Source organism: Diplodia seriata (assembly GCF_021436955.1).
Source record: "Diplodia seriata strain FDS-637 chromosome Unknown scaffold_10, whole genome shotgun sequence".
In the NCBI taxonomy this organism is placed as follows: Eukaryota; Fungi; Ascomycota; class Dothideomycetes; order Botryosphaeriales; family Botryosphaeriaceae; genus Diplodia; species Diplodia seriata.
This window is the reverse complement of record NW_027117317.1, coordinates 243,882-268,061: the sequence shown is the minus strand read 5'-3', so window position 1 is coordinate 268,061 and position 24,180 is coordinate 243,882. Positions and strand designations below refer to the sequence as shown.

At 58.5% G+C, this 24,180-nt stretch overlaps 7 protein-coding genes across 7 annotated transcripts; 2 read left to right on the top strand and 5 right to left on the bottom strand.

Annotated features, from left to right (window-relative positions):
* Window positions 1-3,309: 3,309 nt before the first annotated feature.
* LSM6 (U4/U6-U5 snRNP complex subunit lsm6) lies at window positions 3,310-3,672 on the bottom strand (the record flags this gene model as incomplete). Its single annotated transcript, XM_066780683.1, has 3 exons — window positions 3,310-3,335; window positions 3,391-3,504; window positions 3,570-3,672. The coding sequence occupies 3 exons, from the start codon at window positions 3,670-3,672 to the stop codon at window positions 3,310-3,312; spliced, it is 243 nt and encodes an 80-aa protein (XP_066628629.1).
* Window positions 3,673-4,140: 468 nt separating this feature from the next.
* SLS55_009281 (uncharacterized protein) lies at window positions 4,141-5,335 on the top strand (the record flags this gene model as incomplete). Its single annotated transcript, XM_066780682.1, has 3 exons — window positions 4,141-4,196; window positions 4,256-5,114; window positions 5,168-5,335. 3 exons carry the CDS (start codon window positions 4,141-4,143, stop codon window positions 5,333-5,335), a joined length of 1,083 nt encoding a protein of 360 aa, XP_066628628.1.
* Window positions 5,336-5,871: 536 nt separating this feature from the next.
* Window positions 5,872-6,369, top strand: SLS55_009280 (uncharacterized protein; the record flags this gene model as incomplete). Its single annotated transcript, XM_066780681.1, has 2 exons — window positions 5,872-6,057; window positions 6,139-6,369. 2 exons carry the CDS (start codon window positions 5,872-5,874, stop codon window positions 6,367-6,369), a joined length of 417 nt encoding a protein of 138 aa, XP_066628627.1.
* Window positions 6,370-7,595: 1,226 nt separating this feature from the next.
* Window positions 7,596-9,125, bottom strand: YTM1_2 (ribosome biogenesis protein ytm1; the record flags this gene model as incomplete). The annotated part of the gene is made up of 2 exons (XM_066780680.1): window positions 7,596-8,974; window positions 9,029-9,125. 2 exons carry the CDS (start codon window positions 9,123-9,125, stop codon window positions 7,596-7,598), a joined length of 1,476 nt encoding a protein of 491 aa, XP_066628626.1.
* Window positions 9,126-9,977: 852 nt separating this feature from the next.
* On the bottom strand, window positions 9,978-10,992 carry SLS55_009278 (uncharacterized protein; the record flags this gene model as incomplete). Its single annotated transcript, XM_066780679.1, has 5 exons — window positions 9,978-10,328; window positions 10,387-10,474; window positions 10,575-10,861; window positions 10,920-10,931; window positions 10,987-10,992. 5 exons carry the CDS (start codon window positions 10,990-10,992, stop codon window positions 9,978-9,980), a joined length of 744 nt encoding a protein of 247 aa, XP_066628625.1.
* Window positions 10,993-12,350: 1,358 nt separating this feature from the next.
* On the bottom strand, window positions 12,351-12,832 carry FMP32 (Protein fmp32, mitochondrial; the record flags this gene model as incomplete). The annotated part of the gene is made up of 2 exons (XM_066780678.1): window positions 12,351-12,408; window positions 12,483-12,832. The coding sequence occupies 2 exons, from the start codon at window positions 12,830-12,832 to the stop codon at window positions 12,351-12,353; spliced, it is 408 nt and encodes a 135-aa protein (XP_066628624.1).
* Window positions 12,833-13,979: 1,147 nt separating this feature from the next.
* Window positions 13,980-16,075, bottom strand: SLS55_009276 (uncharacterized protein; the record flags this gene model as incomplete). The annotated part of the gene is made up of 3 exons (XM_066780677.1): window positions 13,980-14,519; window positions 14,573-15,179; window positions 15,240-16,075. 3 exons carry the CDS (start codon window positions 16,073-16,075, stop codon window positions 13,980-13,982), a joined length of 1,983 nt encoding a protein of 660 aa, XP_066628623.1.
* Between the last annotated feature and the right edge of the window lie 8,105 nt (window positions 16,076-24,180).

Below are 24,180 nucleotides of genomic sequence, written 5' to 3'. Positions count from 1 at the left end.
GATGTATGCGAGCTTCCCGACGTGGCTCGACGGCAGCGACAAGCCTCGCGGTGGTGGTGAGGGAGTACTGCTGGCGGAAAAACGAATGGCGTCGAGGTTCTGCGGACGAGGCGCGGGTTAGCAGCGAGATTCGAAGGCTCGCGGCACGGTGCAGCGGCCCAATCGCGGCGAACGCGCAGCGGCGAGAGGAGGCGTGCGGCGCGGGCCCGGGCGCTGGGACAGGCTCGGACGACGGTAGAGACGGCAGAGACAGCAGCAGTCGGGGCGCGGGCGGCAGGGCGACGCTGGCCGGGGCGATGGCAGAGGCTCGTGGGCAGGTGTTGAGGCGGTGGCCGGGAGGGTGGAGCGAGTGAGGCGGACTGTTGTTGTGGGCTGGGGCGCGGGAGCAACTGCTCGCACTGGCGCCGAGCAGGGCAGCGGGGGCTTACCTGGACGCGTCTGGGAGGCGAATGAGGAACAGGCCCTGAACGAGAGACGACGACAGACGGATGCAGAGGGCGTTGGAGAGGACTCGCAGGTGTCGCGGTGCCGGGTCAGGAGTGCGCCGGCGTCATGTACCCTAATACGAGGCCGGCAGCGCTAGGTAAGCAGCCCAAGGAACGAGGAGCATAAAGCGGCCTGCGTCAGGGATCATTCAGCCGTTCATTATTAGAAGTCAGATCGCGGCCTAGCGGTGGATGTGCAGCGGCCGCCGTCGATCCAAGCACCCGCCCGGCCACTCGTCGTGCGTTGCGCCGGCCGCAGGCGCCACCGACTTCGCTGCCCGTCGCCGCATACGAGCGCCGCCGCGAGCGGGCAGCGTTGCACCCGAGTGCCCAGGGGCCGGCCACGCTGCGATTCAGCACCGCCCGCTTTTCTGCGAACGGCCGCCTGACGAGCGCGCCTCCCAGCCTCCCGACGAGCCTCCCCGGAAATTGTCAACCTCCGGCCACAACGCCCTTTTCTCTCTCCCATTGCGCCCCGTTTTCGTCCGGCCCTGCGCCGGACCCCCTCCCCAGATCTCACCGCATGTCTGCTGTCTCGCCGCACTCACTCGCCGCCCGCGGCTGCTGTTTCGCCGTCGCGCCCTCGTCCTCTGCTGGCCGGCCTCTTATGTGTTCGCGGCCGCGTCATCCATGTTGTGCTGGCTTGGCACCGTCCGCCGCCCGTCCGCCGCCTCGCCTTCTCCGCAGCTTGCTTTGCTGGATTCCCATCCCCGACATGCACGATGCGGCTCGGGCCTTGGTTGCAGATCCCCAGGCCATAGCGTGGAGAAGTGCCGGCCAGAACCTGATCAACCCTCTGCGGAACCAGAGTCCCGCCTCTGTGAGACCGTTCTGTCTCCCGATGCGGGCTTGTCTCGAACGGACGAGCGACTGAATGGGAAGCTCAGGGTGCCATTGCGGCCGGCTACTGGCAAGTGGTAGAAGCAGACCCCAAAAGTTTCCTGGGTCCCACGATCCTCATCTGAGGCTTTGCGTCTGGTCTCCCTGAGCGCATTGGCAGCAACCTCCGCTCTGCTCGCAGGGAAATCTTGCTCAGCTCTGTGCCGTCCTGGGATTAGAACGTCTCGTGTGGGTCTACAACATGCTTTGTGTGCTACGTCCGCTACTAATGGCAGCAGTTCCTGCTCTTCGGCTGGCTTCATATCGAACCGTATCCTCTGCATTCGTCGAGGCCTCGGTCGACTACTGCAAGTCATCATGCTGTGCTAAAGAGCCGCCTGACGGCCTTTTCCCTGCGGCTTTCGGTACGGAGGACAACCCGCGTTGATCCAGCTTTGTGCACCACGGCAGCGCGTTTACACAGGGCGAAACCCCGCCGAGAACATGCACCAGTGACCTGCGCTCGTGCATTAGATTCGCTTGGTTTTCTGGTACTGACAGATCCGGTGACACAGCTTCGCAGGCGGCCTGTCTGCCCATCACACGATCCCTTCATGCCACGCGCACAATTGGCCTAAAGTCGAGACGCGGGTTCCCGCCATGTGTAGATTTTAGGCTGACTGGACTATGTGTGAGGGCCTTTCCACCCTCTTCTCTTTCGCTACAGTGGTTTTAGACGACAAGTGATTATGCATCTGCCCATGACGCTGCAAACTGGAGTGAGGCACAGGCGTACTGTACCCATACCTAGCCAAGACCAGAGCACATGAGCTCTCCGCGCCAGCTCTTGGCAGCAGCCCATAGCACGGGAGTAGAGTTCCCAAGCGCTGGGAACGGCGTGACAGCCGAGAACGGTTGCCGCCACCTTGGGTCTGTCGGTGCTAGCGAGTGGGGATAGACGTCGCCATCACCGTGACCGTTACCGTACATGCTACGACGGATCGGAAGGCTTTACTTGCCGAGTTCAGCCGTTGTATCACCAGCATATCCCGCATTCTAGGTACGAACTATTTGTTACCGACGATGGCGACTCGAGATGTCCTGTTGTCCTTCTCCGCCTCGAGTGGAAACATGAGCTGGCTCTGTTGTGTGGGTACTGTAACGGGCGAAGCATGCACCATGACCCTCCTCTCTGCCTTGCGGTACAATCGGATATGAGCCATCGGCCGCGGAACTCGAAAGCATGGAACCAGTCGCCATGCGTGGCATGTATCACTACTGTCCTGATTAGAGATCCCTCGCGGAGCTAGTAAGACGAAGAATCTTTAACAAAATTCATGTCTTCTTGGTGGCGTCGCTCTGAAGAGCAGCTTGGTAGTCGGTTGAATCGATGCATCCGCATTGGTAACCCGACGGTGTCTTTGGCCGATACTTCTGGCTTGGCCGATAGCGGGAAAGATGGAGTAGCATAGATAGTGTACCGCTGAGCCGAGAAACCGCGTGTAATGCTGCTAGGATAGTCGCCCGGCTCTCATGCACGTCTCGAGCAGTAATCACTGATTAGCGCTTCTACGGGTAGTTGCAGGGTTTTGGTGTCTGCGCCGATTTCAGGTCTTGTGAGTGGTTAAACCGTTGGTGAGCACAGGAACTCTGCCCATACTGATATGAACAACTCGGAACTATGGAGGCATGATGCTATTTCCGTTGTTATCCTTGCGCTTATGTGCAACCAACGACTCGCCGGAGATTGGGACACGGTCCGATCAGAAAAGAATCTAAAAAGTGCAGTCCAAAGCTCTTTCCCAGCTCTCTCATTCTCAGTTTTCAGCCGAACCAGCATAAGGCGGGCGCATGCTGTCCAGGAAACGCCATGTTGGAAGCCCGGGAGACATCACAGCCCGGCGAGGGAGCAATTGGCTGGCGTGTGAAAAGTGCCTTGGCAATGCAGCTTCAAGGACGAGGTGCCAGTTTCCTCGTTGCGATCCTCGCTCTTCAAAATCCCATCTCAATGATCGGCAGAAATGTACATGACTGTGCCGGGTAAGCATGGATGAAGTTTGGGGTCTAGAGTGGCTACGAAACGAACCGTTGTTGCCTCTTACAAAGGCATCGCCGTAGTTCCTCCGCAGCTTGCCGTCGACATACTCCTTAGTCTGCTCCAGAGCGATGTTCATGTAGCCATCGACGGACTGGAGCTCGCCTGCCTTTGGCGTCAGTTTGGATGTCGCATGCATGGATGAATGGGGCCACAGCCAGCAGTCATACCCTTGTAGACGACGCCAGAGTTCAGCTTGACGGTGACTGGGGCGCCGATGATCTCACTGAGAAAACCGGAAGGGTCCTTTGCATCGGTGGCGCCGTTTTCCATGGTTGCTCTCTGGTTCGAGGTCTGTGAGGAGGGATGATGCTAAGTGTACGTCTGGAGCAGAGGTGAAGCTCACGGGACCGCGCGCGCCATCGGCGTTTCGCGGCGCGCAATTGCCGACACCATCGTCACAGCCTCGTCCACGCCATCTCTCGACCGCCCTCTCAACACCAATCCGCGCAAGCACGGCCTCCAACGGTGTAGCTATGACCGACAGCGCCTCGGCCGCCGGCGCCGCGCCACCAAGGCAGAAGCGATCGTTCTTCAAGAAACCGTCATGGAAGCAAAAGGCCGACACTGCCGACGATGAAGACCCAACGGCCATGTTCGATGGCTCCAAACAAACCTTCTCCGCAATCATGGAGGAGCGCGAGCGCGCTAGGGTCAAGAAACTACAAGAACAGGAAGAAGCCGCGAGAAAGACGGAGCTGGAGGCAGCCAGGCAAGGCAAACGCCGGAAAACCGCTCACCATGGGCATCGTCCCAGCAATGATACGGACCATATACCTATCCGACAAGAGGAGGGTGTGAGGTGAAGTATTCCGTCAGCTACCCGTGGGACCAACACGCTGACCTACCCGAGCAGCATATCGATTGGACAGAGTTCATCACTGTCTTCCTCACCTCCGTCGCCCAAGGTTGATGCTCGCTCGTTCTCGACGCGCTATGAAGCTGTCGCCCGAGCACGCGAAGTCGAGCCTAGGTCAACCGTGGTGGTTGACCTTGGCGACACCGACTCCGATGACGATGCCCCACTACCGGCCGAAACCGCCCCAAAGCTAGCCACCCGCACTGTGACGGCGGACTCCGATGAAGAGATCGACGAATCCGATCCCGAAATCCGGGAGATAATACGGGAGACCCGGCGCAAGCAGAGGCTCGCACGACAGCGGAACGCCTCATCTGGAAAGTCTCCCATAAAGCCAGGAGACCGGCAGATGTCGAGCCCAGGAGCGGTGACGGACGGCAGCATGCCCCGGCTCACCCCTGCGCCGGACCCGCCAATACAGATATTCATCAACTCAAGAATTCCAGACACTAGACCGCTCATAGTCACTCGGAAGCTCTCGCAACGTCTACAAGAGGTGAGGCAGGCCTGGTGCAAGAAACAAGGATTCGACCAAGAGATGACAGACTCGGTCTTCTTCACATTCAAAGGCAGGAGGCTTTTTGATGTTGCGACGTGTAGAAGCCTAGGCCTGGTTGTTGATGCTTTCGGCCGCGTGCACATGAAAGACAGTTTCGACTGGGACGAAGACGACAGCAAGGTCACCATTGAGGCTGTAACATTGGAAATTTTCAACAAGGATGCAAAGGAGGCACAGCGGCTACGCGAACCTGAACCAGAGCCAGAGCCAGAGCCAGACATGGAGCAGGAGCCAAGGCGGACGAAGATAATAATCAGAACGAAAGACTTTGGCGATGCAAAGTTCACATGCGGCCCGGTATGTTTCATTGAGCCAACCGAGTTGATTTGAGGAAATGCTCATCATTGCAGGAAACGTCATTTGAGAAGGTGGCGACATCCTCTATCCACAGATTAAAGGTTCCTGCCGGCAAGCGGCCCTTTCTGCTGTTCGATGGGGAGCGGTTGGATCCGAGCGGCACAATGGCGGAGCTCGAAGATTTTGAAGATGGAGACGTTCTCGAGATGCATTTCGATTGATTTGGTTGACCAGATTGGTAGATGAGCTTGCCTCAAATCCAATTCTGCATGGCCTTGCAACGGGCGCCCTGGCTTGAGCGAGTGTGTGTTTGGCGTTTGAGGACTGGTATGGGAAATGAAGGGATACCCTTGGCCGTGGTGGCTGGAGCGAGACAATCTTTTGGCGTTCGTTTGGGAAACTCGGAAGCCACCTGGTTGGTCGGGTGTGCTGGTTGCGTCGGGTGTGGTCGACGATAGCAATATAACGACCCTGTAGATACGAAAAGCTGAATGCCTCCTCTGTTGTCGCGAATGCTTTGACAACAGACGACGGAGCCGTACACAAGCCTAAATTGGCCCTAGTGCGATGCGGGGAGATAAGCTTAATTCGGAGGTCGCGGCGCGGCGGCGGGCCAAAAATTTCCAAAGGCACTTCCGCCGATCGCGTCCCTCTCGCCAACCCACCCCAAGCCTCCTCCGCGAAGACCTGCATTTCTCCTGTGCCATTCCTTCCGCCACCGCAACGATAGCCTTCCAGGCCACGAACCAGGCACAACATGAAGCTCCTCACTCTCAACTTCCTGACCTGCGCACGCAAGGCTTGCAAGTCGAGCCCGGCCGCATTCCCTCTCCATCCGCGCGACGCCGAGCTCGAAGTTGTTGAAACCGACCTGAACCCCCCATTCATCCGCAATATTCTACCACGTCTGGAGTGGGACGCCCTGCGGACCCTTGCCTCAGAGGTATGAATCAGATATCCGCGAACGAACCACACCACGCTCTTTAATACTCTGGCGCTTCTGCTGATCATCGGAAACGAGCAGCTTGGCCTCCACAACATCCCCGAGAAGGCGCCTGAAGTGGAAGCGCTTGGAATTGCGACTGCGGACGCGGCAGAAGAAGTGGGGGAGCCAAACCAGTTGCTGAAGGCCCTGCATAACTTGCTTCTTGAGACCACGATAGCGTCCGGCAAGCTTGTGTGTGCCAACTGTGAGCACGAGTATGCCATCAAGGAGGGTATTGCCAATTTTTTGCTCCCCAGCCACCTGGTTTGATAGCACTCCCTACCCATGACAAGGATATCCACAACGAGCATCAATCTAAGAGATTGGCGCGACGGGTTACTTGAAGGGAAAACAGATCGTGGATCACCTGATCTACTGGGGCAGAGAAGACCTTAGTATGAGACTGAAACCCCCAGCTTTCTAGCCGGATACAGGTTCTTTTCTCTTGCGTGGGAACACAACAGACTGCTAGGCATGAGAAAACCCTGTCCATGTCTACAGTTGCCGCTGCTCGGCTCTGACGATCATTTGTTTGTTGGACTTTGTGTGGGAAAGGCCCAACGAACAAATTGCGCGGAGATACGAGAATGGCAATTCCCAATATTATTCGTATTACAGAAAGGGATGCAGGACGGTTTAATCCCAGACCTTTACACAAATTGATGTTCGATTCAGGCTCGGTGTTAATCGCCAAGAGCGACACCGGGCCAGCCAGGGGCACTGTAAGATTCTTTGCTGCACAGCGGAGACTGGAGTGTCGGGACGCATTTTTACGGTTGGAGTGCTGATTAGAGACGATTCCTCATAACCAAAGTGTTCTGACAAAAAAGATTAAGCGTTGGATATTCTATTGCTTAACCAGCGGCACAAGCCTTGAGATATTGTGCGACCTTGCTCTTGTGCAATCAGTTGGATGGCTTTGGGACGCACTGAATCCTAGAGATAGGTACCAACGTAGATTTTGACGAGTTTTATGTTTCTCAGCCAAGTCTGGCCGGGGATACTGTATACCTTACTCACGTGTGTATTAAAAGACTACATTTGGATGTTCCTAGGCAATTCCAAAGCCTACAAGTGCATCCTGGTGTTTTCTCTGGCGACCTATGTGCGGGGGATGAGGGCAGTGTCTTGCACATAAGGCATCACTCACTATTAGCAGGATCCTCTGGGTGTTCATGTATCCCTCTTTTGGGCATTTTCTTGTCGTTTTTCATCGCTGTGCTCCTCTCTCCTCTCTCACCCCCTAAGCTTATTATCTCTGGTCTGTTCCATCCCTCGGACGTCGTCTGACCTAGACGCACATATCAACTGTTTCAGATAGACATTCGAGATGGTTACGCAGAACACGCTTTCCGCATGCCAAAAATAGCCACGTGCACCAATGTTTTGTGCACATTCGAGCCTAAATCGCTGAAGAAGACAATGAAATATTTCGACCACGCCTCTTTGAACGCCGTCAATATACCTCCCGTTCTCGAAAAAGTCCAAACTTGAGCTTACGCGTCTTCACGGCCGGCTATCTCCTCACCACGATTGGTTTGCACCATTTTGTCTTCGCCGGCACTCACGATACCTACGCCCTGGTCCCAAACAACGCCGAACACCTTGACGCCATCCCCGCCTACCCTTCTCTCACTATCTCCGTCAACGCTCTCTCGCGTGATTCGGTATAGCGGCTCGCCAACTTGACCGCCACCCGTATTGCCATCCGTCTTGACACCCGCACTTACACTTCTGACATCCCATATCCTGCATGTCCCGTCATGACTACCGCTCACCAGACCATATGAATCTCCAGGGCGTGGGGCCAGCGCAACGACGGCATTGGAGTGACCACGAAGCGTCAATGCTGCAACAGAACGGGCATCAACACGCGGATCGTACAGGGTCATGTGGCGCGCGCTTGTTCCAGCTGCCAGCAAGCGCACCTCCGGAAGAGCGCATAGGCTAAGTAGAGATTGCGCGGTCGTGCGAGTATCGACGCATGTCCCCGTGGGTAGATCCCAGGTGCGCAGAGTGTGGTCCCAGGAGGTTGAGTAGGCGACAGTCGGATCGGTGGGTGCGAAGATGGTGGCAGAGACGGGCGCGGTGTGACCATGGAGCATCTGCAGAGGGCCATGCTGAGCGGCAGGTTTGCCGGGAGCTTGTTGCGGCTCTTTCGAAGCCAATTTTCGACGTTTGTTAGAATGAGTCGAGGCGCTAGGCAGCAGGTTTGTAGGGGCAGCGGGTGCGTTGGCGGATGTTGTGCTCCAGACGCCAACATTGCCATCAGCGGAAGCGGAAAGAATGCGGGAGGACAGCGCGTGGACAGCAATGCTGTCGACACTAGCCTTGTGGCCGTACAGTTCTAGGGTCGCGGTAAAAGACGAGGAGGCTAGAGAATCGCCCGGGCCCTCGCTGTATTTCCAAACGCGTAGTGTCCGGTCAGCGCCTGCTGAGACGACGCTTGTAGGGGAAAGAAATCTCGCGGAGGTAGCATAAGAGGTATGGCCGCCCGCCACTGGCGAGGTCGCTATGACTTGCGAATTTGAAGGATCCCAGACGCGCAGCAGGCCATCATAGCAAGCTGACAGGATTCTTTCCTGGCCCTCGGCTACGGCCTGCTTGCTCCACTGCGCGGCATGCGAATGCCTCGACAGCACATCCACGTCGGCAACCCAGTCGTCATGCTCGAAGGAGGCAACATGCACCGGTGGAACCAGAGCGCGCACGTACTCGATGGTGAGGGTGGTTTCAGCGGAGATGCCGTTCGCAGTCAGGAAGTCGTCTATCGAGGTGCGCAGGAACTGGCCGTTGACAAGGAACTCGAAGGGAATGGGTCGCGGCGTCTCGAGCAGGTCGTTCACGAGGGTCGAGAGGGCATAGCGGCGGAGGGCTGGCGGAAGGAAAGGTCAGCGGGGGTTCCGGCGCGGGCACGGCTGGGGCTCACAAGTCGAGACCAGAAGCTCGCCAGGGTTCTGGGGGATGGCGATGTCCGGATGGCGAGTGGTGAGCTGGATGCGCACCTGTGCCGGCTCGTTCGCCATGGCTGCTGCGTGCTCTGGGGATGTGCGAGGCAAAGAAGGCGGCGGCAGCCAGCTGCGATCCAAAATTTCCAGAGCAGCTCCCCCGAAGCGGTTTAGCGGTCGGCGTTGACCAGCAGCAAACGCCGCGGCGGCATGCGGATCACACTGGGTCAGCCCGCACAACGCTGCTGCACCACACACCCGACACATGCCCACGCCTCTCCGATAGGACGCCCGCGTCCTGCATGCCCGCGTCTGTCCGCGCTTGCGAAGCACCGCCCTTCTCGCGCGCTGGCGCCGTGCCCGTGAATGATAGCACGCCACGTACGGTGGTTGTTGCGAGCTGCTTGCGTGAGGGGTTTGTGCCCTCCAGTGCACACATGACCCGCCTCGCGATGCGAGTGTGCTGCCTGCCTACGCGAGCCTGGGGCGGTGCCGTCATCGGTGCGGAGAAGGCGCCTCACCCATCATCTCACTCTTCGGGTCTGAGCGTCGACCCCTATTCTCACCACATGGCATGAGTGACCTGAGGAGACGTGTCGATATCATTGGTAATCGGGGATACACCATCCCTAAGGAATCACGCATCGCTAGTGTACTCGGAGGATGATTCAAAGAGAGCAGAGGCATGGAAAAGGGAAAAGGGAAAACAAGACAATCAAAGGATCACCGTTCCGAAGCCGAACCAAGCACGTAACTCTTCGCTTTCCATGATGATTCGATCCTCAGACAACTAGACGCCACCCCTGCTGCCCCCGACCCGTTTGCTCCAGATCCCTAAAGAAAGACCGCGTCTTGCTAGATGAGCGGTGGAGACCAGGCCGCGGCAGAAGTACCAGATGCCTTGTTGCGCGCACTGGATTCGTCTCTCGCTTAGGACGCAGGAGCAGTCTCCTCGGCTGTCTCAGCCTTAGGCGCCTCCTCAGCCGGCTTGTCCTCGGCCTTGGGCGCCTCGGACGCAGGCTCGGGCTCGTTGCCGTCCGACGAGGTCCAGAGGGTGAGGTTGTCGCGGAGGAGCTGCATGATGAGGGTGCTGTCGCGGTAAGACTCCTCGGACAACGAGTCGAGCTCGGCAATGGCGTCATCGAAGGCCTGCTTGGCCAGGTGGCACGCACGGTCGGGCGAGTTGAGGATCTCGTAGTAGAAGACGGAGAAGTTGAGCGCAAGACCAAGGCGAATGGGGTGCGTGGGAGTGAGCTCGGTCTGGGCAACGTCCGTGGCCGTCTACAATTCTCAATCAGCTGTGGCTCGTTTCAATGGCGGCGGTACATGGCGGACAAACCTTGTACGCCTCGTGCGCAGCCGTGGCGGCGACCTTGCGCTTCTCGCCCGAAGCGAACTCGGCGAGGTAGCGGTGGTAGTCACCCTTCCTGTTGAGCCGGGACGAATCAGTAAATAGCCTCGATGGCGGCAGGGCGACCGGGCTGCAGCGGCGCGCAGACGCGCGCCCGGGCGCGGCGGTTGACGTACATCTTGTGGTAGAAGACCTTGGACTCGCCGGACTCGGCCTTGGGGATCAGGGAGTCGTCGAGCACGTCGAGCACGTCCTGGCAGACCTTCTCGAGCTCGGTCTCAATCTTCTGGCGGTAGTCGCGGATGGTGCCGACGTGCTTGTCGGAGCCCTTCGACTCCTCCTTCTGCTCGATCGACGAAATTATGCGCCACGACGCACGACGGGTACCGACGACGTTCTTGTAGGCGACGGACAGAAGGTTGCGCTCATCCACGGTGAGCTCACCGCCGAGCTGCGACAGCTGCTGCGTTAACCACGTGTTTCCCTCAATGACCTTGCCAGCGCGGCGAGAACGAGCGTACCTTTGCAACTTCCTGTTGTTCGCGTCAGCGCTCAGCTCGTTCACTTTCAATGTTCATGGGGACTGACCTTCATGTACGTGACCATCTCTGTGCGGCAGCAGCGTCAGCGACCAGCGGCAGGCCAGGAGGGGAGGGCGTGACGTACCGTCGTAGCGCTCAGCCTGCTCGCACAGGCGGGCGAGGAAAGTTTTGCTGCAGCGGGGTCAGAATGGAGCCTTTGCGACCAGCGGGCGCGGCAGCGGCGTACCTCTCACGCTGGATGGAGGCGGCGGGTCAGCACAGGCTCTTCTCAAGGCAGCCAAGGTGACGGCAGTAGAGGGGGCGGGCGGCGGTCTCGCGATTAGGGGGGCGGCGAGAGCGGGCCCGGGGCAGACTTACTTCGTTGGCCATTTCGACGGTGGACGGGCGTGTGGTGCGGGCAGTGGGAGACGCTGGGGGTTGGATGGAGGAGGGAGGAAGGGTTGTGTAGGTTTGCGATATGGTGTTGGGGAGAGAGTGACGGGACGAGGGCCGGTGGATTAAGTGCTTGCCAAGCGTTTTCCAAATGCCCCGCGCAGCAGCGAGCGCCTCTGCGCAGGAGGCTACTGCCCACGCCCGGCCCAGCAAGATCTGGCGCGCCCAGAGCCAGCGCTGGCACACGCACCCACTCCACGCGCCCACCTGCACATGCGACGGCCAGAAAAAATCTCCCGCCGCCGCGCAGCCGCTCCGCCAGGCTGCCGCTGCCGCGCTGGGCCGCCTGCCTTTTTTTTTTTTTTTTTCGCATGCAGAGCGCCGCGGACTGCCAATCAGCACCTGCCGTGCTCGCCCAGAGCCAGGCCCCGTGATTCGGCTCCTGGCTGTGTCGCGCGACGATCCCCAGGAGACACAGTCGCGCCCATTGTTTTGCTCGCCTCGCGCCCTTCTCCTGGCAGCTCCGGCAGCACTCTCGGCCGTGCTCTACCAGCGTCCGCGAGATCTGCCTGCCAGCGATCCGGCGCTGCCATGGCGGTCCGGCATGACCCTGAGTGACTTGCAAGCGCTGAGGCTGGCGCCGGCACCCGCGGCGCCCCGTCTTCTATTCCCGCCCTGCAGCATCTCGTGCCGCTCTACGCTACATGTGTTCGCCGTGCCTCCAGCCGCCCTCCTGGCTGGCATCCCACCGCCTCGGTGTGCGGGAGATCTTCAATATAGCGTTTCTAGAAGAAATTGCCTGACGCGGTCCGAAGCGCTGGCCTCTGCACCCCTCCCAGCCTCCGCCTTCGTGCGCGCTCTTGTGCCTCACACTGTCGTCCTCTACGCCGCCCTTTACACCAGTGCGTGTTTGCCATGACTTGGCACGCGGCGGTCGATTCCTATGAAGCACGCCTGCTCACAGCAGACCAGCAGATTCTTCCAAGCATCGAGCGTCTCCGGGGAAATCCACCGGCTTGCTGCTTCGCTGGAGAGCTCTCACATGAGCAATCTCCAGGCACCAAGAATCAATGCTGCCGTACCCGTGCAAACGCCCCTGTCCATGTGTCAGCCGCGGTATCTGACAGCGTGGGCGCGCCTCCTCAATTGCGTGCCAGGTGCAAGACTCACATCAACCACTGTAAAGTCGTGAATTTGACGGCTTCGAGCTTCTCCCTAAGCACTGCCGTCTCCTGCTCTATCCTCGTCTCGGTTTCTTTGAGCTTGAGTTCCTGTACATTGGCCTCCTCCCTAATGCGACCTTTCTCGAGGTTTAGGTCCAATCGGACACTGGCCTGCGTGCGTTGTATCTCGTCCCGCAACCTGCTGTTCAGCTTGGCAATCTCGTTGGTAAGACGTTCGTGCGACGCGCGTGTCAGGGACATTTCGGTCGAGTCGGCCGTCAACAGTTCGGATCGCAACTTTGCAAAGTCGACTTTCTGCGTGTATGTGGCCCGCTCCTGATCCTCGCGGAGCACCATTGTCCGTGTGAGATTTTGTATGCTATGTGTGCCGTTTGTCAGCGGGACGGACACGGAGGCAGGAAGTCGGCAGCGCTCGAATGAGTTTGCCATCGACGCACCTCTCCTCAATCACATCGCTCAGGACCTTCATCATGGCCACCGCCTGTTCCTCGGTCAGGCCTTCGTCCTTCAGCCTTTGCACGAATTTGAGCGTGTCGAAATGGTGGTCTTTGGGCCGAGCGGCTGTCGCCGAAAATGCACGCCGCGCTGCTGTGGGGAGGCCTTCCCGACACTCTCTTGCTTGCTTCAGCGTGACGGAAGTCAGAGGTGGCGTGCATGCCCCATATCCGTAGTGCTGGCGGCCAGCGTGGGCGGCAGAGGCGCATTTGCGGGATTGCGAGACGAGCTTCAAAGACGTTTGAGGCTTTCTGGATTGGCTTTGCAGTATTGACCTCTGCCAGATGCTCGAGCGCAGCAGGCGCAGGGTTTTCGACGACGCGGATGCGCTGGGCATTGCCATGGCGAACAGCGAGGAAAGAGGCCGGGACGTGCAAGAGTTTATCGATTGGTGTCGCAAAAAGCCTTCAGGTCGAACGCAAATAATGGTTTGTCGTGGGGATACTCGGCGCCGTAGAGGCCGGTCCGACCTGCATCTCAGAGGGAGACGAGAGGGCGATGGGGTGCGATGTCTACCAATATCCCCGCGGGCGCCGAGTTCGCTGGGATTACCAGAGCGCGCGCCACGTGCCCCGCCGATGTCTCCGCCGACCACGTCAAAGAAGGGCCTTCCGCCCACAAGGGGGCGGGGGCTTCCCTCAGGTTCAGGGGCTTGTGGGCTCGTATCGGACGCTGGAAAATCGGAGTCGCACCAGGGTCATGGCTTTCATAAGTTCTATCTAGTAAGCACGCTTCCTATGGGCGGCCGGAACACCATCATGCCAACTGTTTCTCTCCTTTCATGTTTGTCCGCGCGCCATCTACGATACACGCTCGCCACCCCGTCTGGTAATGTATACCAGTTAAGATCTCGAATGCACGCTAATGTGGGAAGAACGGCAAGGGAAAGGGCTACAGAAACAAAAGAAGAAAAAGAAAAAAGAGATGGTATCGCCGCATCGTCTCGTCATTAACCTGCATGACCTGTCCTCCAGCCTTGAACCGTAATTTACCTGCCGTACTCCAGACTTGGGATGATCACCGGTCCGTACTTCATAGGCGCTCCGTACAGGTTCTCATTCTGGACCATGAAATCTACCGCAATACTCAGCTTACCTCCGCCCTGGCCTGGGACCGCCTGGCCGAACGTGCCATTAACAATCTCCGGATCGTAAATGACACACGCTACGTAATTTCGACGACCCATCAATCGCTTCATCTCTCGGGGCTGGCCGTTCACGTCCTGCGTGAATATCTCCATCATCTCCTCCTTAGTGTCAGAGGGACTATGTGTCGATCGGTGTCCGTTGGCAGGGACCCAGAGAGGTTTGTTGTTGTGGAGCATTCGCAAGACGTAGGAAGAAGGCGGGCTGTTGACCACGCTGGAGGAAATGATCTGATACATCGTCTTGTGGTCTTGCAGGCGAGACGGATCGTGTACGAGGCCTGCGCCGCAACAGCTGACATCCCCAGATAGGAATGACATGCGAAGAGACTTGTTGTGAGAAATGCCTTGAAGCGTGCGAATCAAGTAAGTCCGCTCGAGATCCTGGGGAGAGCCCATTAGCATATGACCACAAGAGCCGACAACGTTATACCCACCTTGGATTCGTGGGTCCATTGATCCCTGAGCTCATCCAGCACATCGATCTCTCCAAAAGGACTTAAAATACCACTCATCAAGCCAGACTTGCCCACGGCTTTCTTGACCGAGTTGAAGCCGTCGCCAACAACTCCCTTGGCGCCAACGACGCCAGCGACAGAGCTCGTAACCTTTCCAAGCATGTTAAAAGTGCCGGTAACGGCCTTCTTGCCAGTGGCCATGGTGCTGGCCAGATGCTCGACAGATTCCAGTCGTGGGTAGACTAGGGGCACAGGAATCATCCAGATGCAATGTTGAACGCTTGGTGGCAACAGTGCTACTTTGGGGAAAAGGCCTTGATACGTCGGGCCAGCCATAACCTGATGCGGGTTTCTCTCGGATCGGGTATCTGGGCCGACAACTACGACTGATGGGCCCAAGTACTTCACGAAGTGCCAGCCTGTTCCAGTGATTGTGAAAAGATCCTGGTCGTTGTTTACGTTGCGGAGGATCTCCAAGGTCGTGTGATGCTGGAAGAGGAGGTACATCTCTATCCCGATCCGCCCAATGTTCTTGAACATGTTGGAGAACTGCATGTACTCGGGATAAGACCCCCAGCCATCGAAGCTGTTGTGTTTTATGCTTAGCAGATCTGAGCGAGGCGGCAAGCAGTAGTTGCCAACTTACATGTCATGATCATCAAGAGCAAGGATGTGCGGGATCTGCGCAAATGCTTCGCGAAGATGTGGCTGATCGAAATGGCTCGTATAGTAGTGGAAGTAGGAGTGGGTCACGTCTTCCTCGTGCTTCGCTGTCCATTGCGAATTCTTGCGGTTCTCCTTCCCACTCATAGACGTCCACTGCTTCAGCAGAGGAATTTCCTTCCAGATACGATCTGCATAGATCTGGTCGCCCAAGCCGAGCTGGACATGGAACCCGCCACACTCAATGTGCTTCTGCAAGATATCTTTCCACATGTAGCCTACACCACCCAGCTTCTGACGCTCGTTGGCACCAACGTTGAGTGCAAAATCGTTCCCCGAATGTGCGATAAACCGCCAGCTCGTCTCATGACGACCTGCAACGAGGAATTCGTAGCGCGTGCATCCCAAATGAGAAGTCACAGCGTATGTCCACTTGGCAGCATGGTCTTCCTCCATCTTAAGATCTATATCATACCTGTAGAAAACCCATCTTTGGTGGCTGTAGATGGGATTGGGCTTCAATTGCCGCGGATTGGGAGAGAGATCCACACTTTGATGGATATGTATAGTAGGAGGTTGAGGTGCGTCTGTGACCAATAGGATGGAACCAAGCCAGATACCTCTCTCGAGGTCCATGTTGGTGTAGCGCAGATATGGCCCAAAGTAGACACCGTTTGTGGGTTGGATCTTGTACATGTCCACTCCGGCTTGTGGAGGTGGGCCGGTGAAGCCAGCGGCTGTGGGGCTCGCCAGACCTGCCATGCCAGGCATGCTCTCATGGAATGTTGTCTGTTGTGGCGGAAACCCAGGCGACGCCATCGGTTTTCCGGAGAAAGAACCCAACCCTGGTGAGGTGAGAGGGTTCACGAAAGTCCCTGTGGGAGATAAAGGCTCGTTGAGATTGAGGGGAGTTGGGCCCTTGGGAAACTCCCATTGGGTTGATTGAGTCGGGAGGTGGATGTAGTAGTAGTGGCCAGAGCTAGGATCCAGGTGTGCAATCCATCCTTCTGGAAGAGGCGGAGGAGACGCCGGGCCTGGGCCGGGGCCAGGCGAGGTGTTCTGTTGATAGGGATGGATCTGAAGGGGTGCCAGGTTGCTTGGCCCAGCATGCTGTACTGGTTGCGGCTGCATTTGCACGGGTGGCTGTGGGGTCGGCTGAGCTCCAGCTCCTGACTGGAGGCCTTGCTGGTTCGCGAAGGCGGGATGTCCTTGTAAGTTTAGATCAGCGGCCATTCCTCCAGCACTTGCCTGCGTAGGAGTTTGCTGATTCGCAGGAGTAGTCCGTTTTTCATTCGGATAGCCTTGAGGTGTCTGGGGCTGCACACTCGAGTATGCTGGTGGGGGCTCCTCGCTGACGTTCACTCGCTGAAAATCCGACTCTAGTGTTTGCTCGCCAGGTCGGAGACCAACGTTCGTGGCGGCTGCTCCAGGTACAGTAACTTGCTGGGCTGGAATTTGCGCAGCAGATGAAAGTGCGGGGGACGCTACGGGAATTTGCCCAGCTGGAGGTGTGGAAGAAACCGGCGGCCTCACTTCAGAAAGGCCTTGGTATACTGTTGGCGGGCCGTGAGGTTGTGAGCCGGGCTGTTCTGTTGGAGTCCATGGTCGCTGGGTCGACTGTTGGGTCTGCTGAGATTGAGAGCTTGCCTGTGGCGGCTGTCCGCCGTACTGCTGGAGGCGTTGGTTGGCTGCAGCATTTTGACCTTGTCCACTGCTGAGCGTCGAAGGTCCGGCAATTCCGGCTGCTGCATAACGTGCCTCTATTCCTCCGCCTAGTGGATGGTCGATGGCGGGTGTTTCTGGCGGGGGCGGAGAGCCTCGTTGGGCTCTCGTCGTAGATGTGGATGCGGTGGAGCTGAGACGGTTCACACCTGCGGGATTAGGTATTCTGAGAGCTTGGTTTTGGGGCGGCGAGGACACTGCCGGCGGAGGTGGCCAGTACTGCTGGTGATACTCTGGATAAGGATTCGCCCCTATTTCTCCAGGCTGTGATCCAGTGCGCTGGGGGGGTTTCTGGAACAGACCCTCCTTATCTGGAGTCTCCGGGCCTGGAGAGGCAGGGAGTGGCTTCGGCGTGCCTTGTCGCTTATCGGCGGGCCTGCCCTGAGAAGACCCTGTGTGGCCTTCTTCGGTTCCGTATGGCGCGTAGGCATAGCCTGAGACGGTGGGCCTGTAAGGGTCGCTTGCGTCGAACCGCGCGCGGGGGGAGCCACCAGACGGGTGCCTGTACCCGTCTTGCTCAGGCGTGTTGTTCTTGGACGCTCTCTCGCGCTCCGAGAGCGGCGTGTAGACGCGGCGGCCAGCACCCGGCTGCGGGCGCGGGTCGTCGTCGGGGTACGGTAGCGGACCAGTGGGGGGCGTGGATGTCGGAGCAGGAAAGTTGGGCACTGGTGGCGGGCGTGCGAGGGCTTCGTTCAGGCTGCCCGCGGAGCCTGCGCGTGGCGGAGGCGAGGCAGCGTTGTCGCGCTTGTTGATGCGCAGCGGGCCGACGGTAGGCGTCTGGGAGCCATTGCTCGAAGGGCCCAAGAAGAGCTCCTCCTCTGGGCGGCCGTGGCGCCGCGAGCCGTCCATGGCCGTGGTGTGCAGAAAGGCTGGCGAAGAGAGGCGCGACGGTGACGATGGGCTGTACAGGGCGAGAGGGCTGGGCGGGGAGGGGTGTCTGGACAGCTGCGGCAGGCGCAAAGGGTATCGCAAGGCAGCGCGTGGCAACGTTGAGAGAAGGTGCGCAGCCGTCAGCTTGGACACAGCGTGTATTTTGGCAATCCAGGCGCGTGATATCGAGTCTACGCGCCCAATGGAGCTGCCCAAAGCCTGTGATGCACCTGCGCCCAGACGTCACAGGCCTGGCCTCTAAGCGCGCGGGGAAGTGGCCCAATGCTGCTTCCCACTCTGATTTGCTGGCCGCCGCTACGGCCAACCCTCGAGCCACCACGCGAAGCGCCAACCATGGGCAACGGCTCGGCTCGGTGGCCATGGTTCCTGGTTGCGCTCCTCCTTCCTTGCTGCCCGTGCGAAATGAACGAGCGGCTCTGCATCACCGCAGCTCGCTTGCTCCATCCATGATGACCTCCATTCAATTGTACAGCTATTGCCCGTGCAGACCTTGCACTCAAAGCTGCATCCAATTCTGCAGACCCGCATCCTATACCTATCCGCCGCCCCACCAGTCCGCGGTGCGACTGTCTGACCCTTGCCGACATCCAACTCGTAGCAGAATTCCAGATGTACTACTCCTACATTGATGCAAGCCCAGCCGCCGAGATCAAGGAAGAGCTCGGAGCGTGACTATCGCGGAGCTGGTCTAGCATTGCCTTGGCCACCATATTTACCGGCCAAAACGCGCGCTCAACCCTGCAAATGCGTCTGGGCTTTGCCTCCCCCCCATCATCCCAGAGAAATCAACACTCTCCTGGCTGACATGGCGTGTTCCCCCTCCATTAGTGCCTACGGTTGGCTGGCCTGGTATGTTCGAGAATGGATTTGTGCTGCCAGTCTGGCCTGCCATGTCTCCGGCTGTGTTCGATGCGCCGGGCATAGTCGCGCCTTGTCCGTTTACTGGCACACCCTCAGTAGTACCAAGCGCTGTGGTCCCAGAAAGTGGCGCAGGAGCCAGCTGAGGTTGGCCGTACAGAGCTAATATCGAGCTTTTGTCTTGACGGACTGGAAGCTGTGGTTGCGGTTGGTACGGGTTGGCGAAATGGGTTGGCTGTTGGTGGAATTGTGGGTATACGTTTTGTGCCTGGAATTGGTCCTGCGGCTGCTGATATCCCGCGCTAGGGCTTTGTTGCTGTCCAAATCCAAACTGCGCTGTTTGTTGCGCCGACTGTGGATGGAACGGCCCGGGTACGTTGGTGGTAGCCTGCCATTGCGGCTGATGCTGTTGCTGATGCTGTTGCTGTTGCTGATGCTGATGCTGATGCTGATGCTGATGCTGATGCTGATGCTGATGCTGCTGCTGCTGCTGTTGCTGCTGCTGCTGCTGTTGCTGCTGTTGCTGTAATGGCTGAGCGAAGGCGGACGGAGATGATACCTGGGAATTAAAGGGATTACTGCTAGTAAAAATCTGAGAACGGGAGGTCTTCAAGAATGGATTGCCTCCTTGGGAGGATTGAAATCCTCCTTGTTGACTGTAAGATGGCTGGCCCTGTTGGGTACCGGTAAATTGGGGTGGTATTTGTGGCACTGGCGGAGGAGTAAACGTTTGCAGGAATGGATTGTATCCTTGTTGCTGACTTTGTGTGCCATGACCTCCCGTGTGGTTTGGAAAGAGCTGTTGCGGCTGCTGTGATTGAGAAAGCTGGAGATTCTGGAGAGATTGGTCCAAAGCCGGGTGTGCCGTTGCAGGAGCTTGGGGCGGTTGAGATGCAGGGAGAAAGGGATTGAACGACGCGCCGGTTGGCTGAGTCTGCAGAGCATGAAATTGCTGCTGAATCGTTTGCTGAGAAGCGTCCAACCGGTCGAAAGGGTTCGTTGACTGGATTCCAGCTGGAGCGGTTGGAGGAGGTGCAGAAGGTCTGGTCCGGCCCATGGAGAGTCCGTTGGCACTTTCGCTGTGGGCGGAAACAGGTGTGTGTGCTCCTGAAATACTCCTACCGCCCTCTCCTAACCTGATCAGAGTTTCCACGGATTTCTCCAAGTTCCCGTTGAGCCCCTTGAGCACTGTCACGTTGCGTTTCTCGTCCGGAAAGCCCATATCCTTCAATGTCTGGAGCTTTGTCTCAAAGCTATCGGCAGATGCACTCCGCACGTTGTGCCCAAACACTCTTGATGCTTTGTTGACCCTGGGTGGCGAAGAGTCTCCAAATCCACTGAGGCCGATGCCCACGCCCGGCGACGATGGAGGGCTGTTCGAGTCAGGCTTCGACGCCGGGAAGGTAGCGGACGAAGCTCGAAGACCGAACCCAAAGCGCTTACCCGGCTTAGGGGGCAATGGCGGAGGCCGGTCCTCCGCAGAGCTTGTACTGCCTGTGTTGTGCCTGGTTCCCGGACGAGATTCTCCTGAGAAAGCCTTGTGCTCATACTTTTGTCGGATGAAACGCTCCAGCGCACCCTCAACCTCGTCTACATCAATTGGTATATTCGGCTTTACGTTGTTTGGGTTGTATATCCGGTTGGAGGCCACATTTCCCACGCGCCTCATGTTCTACCGAGGATTATTATCTGCCACGGGTGGATGGGGGAGATAGGGAACGCACATCGACCTGATCATTGCTCCAGCTGTCCATGCTCAACGACTTGACTTTGGAAATGTGCGTCCCAAGCTTGCGATGCAGCGTTGCGCAGCGCATGCAGAGAAAGATGCCCAACTGTCATCACGGCACGATGTTAGCAGCCGGCCTGAGGTTGATCCCGCCACGAATGAGACACGCGGCGGAACGAATATGATCGCACAGGTTGGCACTCACGCTCCAGCTTGCCCATCCTGTGAAGAGCAGTTAGCATTGGGCGCACACGGCGACAGGGCAGTGGGCGGGCGCGGCACACACCTGGGTTCCGAGCTCCGCAGTCAGCACACCTGTCATTGCCTGTGGTAGATTTGATCAGGTCCTGGAGCGCGCGCTCGTTGCGCGCCTGCTGGCGCTTGTTCAGGGCTGAGGACATGCTGGGTGGTGGTTGGGCTGTTCGGAGGAGGCGCGGAGGAGGGACGGATGCGATCCTCGAGATTGGTAAACAGACGTCAGGTCACGCTAAACCCAGGGGCAAGGCGTGCCAGCGCGTGCATGCTGAGAGCGCAGGGAAAGGAAGAAGAACGGCTCTGGGGGAGTCCAGCGGGCAGGCGCATAAAGTCGGATGGCGCTGGCTGACGGACGAGTCGCGTGGTCCGGCTCATCGCTGCCGTGGCGGATAGCGTCGCCCATAGAAGTGGCGCTCGTTTGGAGCGAGGACATGGCGCGTCAGGGGCAGTGCTCGCGCGTATTCCGCGGCGTCCCCGTGTACTTGTTTAAAAGCGATGGCCTCGCTTGACGTTGATTGCCCGCTCCGCGCCCGCAGCTTGCTTGCTCTGCGACAGTTTCTGGCCGCCGCGCTGCCATGGGAGCTCCGCCGCCGCCCGCCAGCCCCAGCTGCCTCTGCGACGCCAAACAGCAGACAGGCGCGCGGGGCGGGCGGGCAGCAAAGCGCCGCTTTGCACCATGGAAGCAGCTGCGCTTCATTTGCGAGAAATGCGCGCGGCGGCATGTCTGGCAGACAGGCGGCTCCGGCGCCCTCGACATGAAATAATGCCTGCACCGAAGCCATGGGAACCTGCACCACCTCAAATTGGTCTGGTACCCCAATATGACCGACCAGCTCATGGAGTGTGCGCAGGCGGTTGATTAAGTGTACGTCCCGCCCGAAGGCGGGTTGAATGTGTGTGAGGAGAAAAAGGAGAAAATGGGCGCCTCAGCAGAGATTTTGATAGCCCCAGCGCAGCTTAGCGCGCGCTGATGTAAGCCGCCGACTAACGCACACACAAAATCTTCGCGCGACCCAGGGCTCCTGTCCTCCACGCAACTTCCGTTCGACATCTGGAAAATGAGACGGCTGTAGCCCGCCTGCACGGCAGTCTGTGTGCCTTGCGCATCACAATGTCGCGCTGCGCTTCTATTGATACTGACCCGTCGCCCGCCCTTCCGGGGTCGCCGCCGGAAGCACCATCTGGCCCCATGTTACGACCAGATTCAGGTCTCGCTTCGCCATGATCCGCCGGCTGGAGGCGACGGTTATAGCACCACGATTTGCCTGCCTCTCGCGTCGTACCATGGCCTTGAAGCATACTTCATCAATCAGTGGAAGAGCAAAACAGGCTTTTAGCAGGGCCGCGTCTTCTCCACCCTACTGCTCACTCCTCGTGGAGCAGTAGGACTATATTAAATGACGAACATTGTCGTGCATACTTGTCCTGCAAGTGACCAAACACGCACGGGGCGATGCCGGGTCTCGTGGTATCGGTGCACCAAGCGCAGAGACGACTACAACGCGCAAGCCGGGTCCGCAAATTTGCTGTATGGGCAGAAAGGGAGATCTGCAAGCAACGCAGACGCCAGGCAGTGCGTAGCCAAAAGAGACAGCCGCAAGAAAGTGTGCCTGCATCCACGGCGCGCACTGTAAGCTGACCGCCTGACGTCCGGGCTATCCGGCTCAGCAGGATATGTAGAGTCAACAACGCGTTCAGCAGCGGCAGAAGTGTTGTAGCCCAGCACATGGCTCAGAGCGAGGCCTTTTATCCGGCCGCAATCCGGCAGGTCCGAGAAAACTCATCAGCTGTTCGGGAACTGTTGGAGCAAATCCATTCCTCACTGATGCCAACCGCAGGCTTAATGCAGTGGTGGTGTGGCAGGCGGGGAGTGCTGCCTGAGGCTGGGGAGGCGCGAGGCGGTCTGCAGTCGTTGGAACTTGCCCTACTGAGCTTCTGCCTCATTGGCTACCAGGCGCCAAACGGTGCCTACATCACCGCTCCTCGACCGCCGCCGTCAACGGGACGGCGGCGCAGCTTGCCTTTGGCGCGGCCAACGTAGCCATCGTAGCTGCTTCTCACCGACGAAGTGTCGACGCAGCGCGGCGTCGATCTTTGCTGCCTGGCCCCCACGTCCCGCGTCGGTGAAGGCGAGCCCGAGCTGACCGCAGCGCTCATCATCCAGCCCAACGGGATGGGGCATCATGAGGCGTCTGTACGGACGACAGAGCCATCAACCCGCTCACCGTCGCCCCGCGCCGCTTGGCTCTAGGCCGCAGCTGTGGATGCTCAGCTCTACCGCGCTGGCAACGTGCTAGCGGTCCTCGCCGCAGCGCTTGCCGGGCGGCGACGGATGAGTTCAAAGGTGCCCCATGCAGCTCCCCACCTCCCCCAGGCTCGAGGCTGACCTTGTGTGACGGCTCCATGCTGCGGACATACCGAAAAGCGCCTTGCGGCGCATGCAAGCAAGACGGCAGTCGGGAAATGCAGGTACCTTGGATTCCCGAGGACCCACACCACGCAGGCGGGAGCTTCTCGTGCGTCGACCGCAGGCCAACGACGCGCCTCCCGCCCATCTGGACCATCATCCTTGGCCTTGACAAGGGCGCTGCTAGACCGTATCCCGTCATCCGTCTCTCAGATGCGTCTGACAGCGTTGCCAATTGGCAGACTGCCACTTGCGGAAGGATGCCTTCGGACCTAGCGCTTCACTGGGTCTTGCATACCCGCTGTCTCCCCATGCCATTCAAACATCTCGGGGCCGCTGCCTAGTTTCTTCTCTCGCGCCAGCCCTATACAGGCATTGCTATTCGACCTCTTATTGGGGAGGCTGCACACTGGTGCTGCAGTTTATCCGCCTCAGATCGCTCGGCCGTGTCTTTCCTTCCGCCTTTGGGTGAATGGTACCGATGCCGGTGTTCGCCACCCCCGGGCCGTCAGTGCTGCCTAGGTACGGCTGTCGCGATGTGCCCTCGCTCGGTCTGCCGTATGTGGCTCGCAGCTCGTATGAAGCTATAATCCCAACCCTGGCGACTTCACATTGAATACTGCTCATGTCCACGTTCACCTCCCTTCGATGGATCATAGAGCCTTTGCAAACCCGTTGAGTCCGTCCGAGTCAATCCCAGAGCAAACTTCTCTTTCTTCCCAACCCCTCGTATGCATTTCGTCGATGCTGTCGGATCCTACCTCTTCCCTTTGAGGACCACTGCTTGCACCCGACTACGCCACGAGGTGCCACATGCATGCCTCGAGCCTGCGGCGCGTGCCATTCCATATCCACGGTGGTGCTTAAGCCGTGCTTCTCTTTCCTAGCCGCATCGGTAGCAGGTCACCTCTCAATGAAGCAACCCGCAGCATGTCCCAAGAAAGAGAGACAGGCGAAGCAGGGCCAACCTCGACGGGACAACCATGGCACCCACCCAGTGACGACTGGGCGCATGTCCAAGATCCAATGGAGCGGCGCAAAATACAAAACAAATTAGCCCAA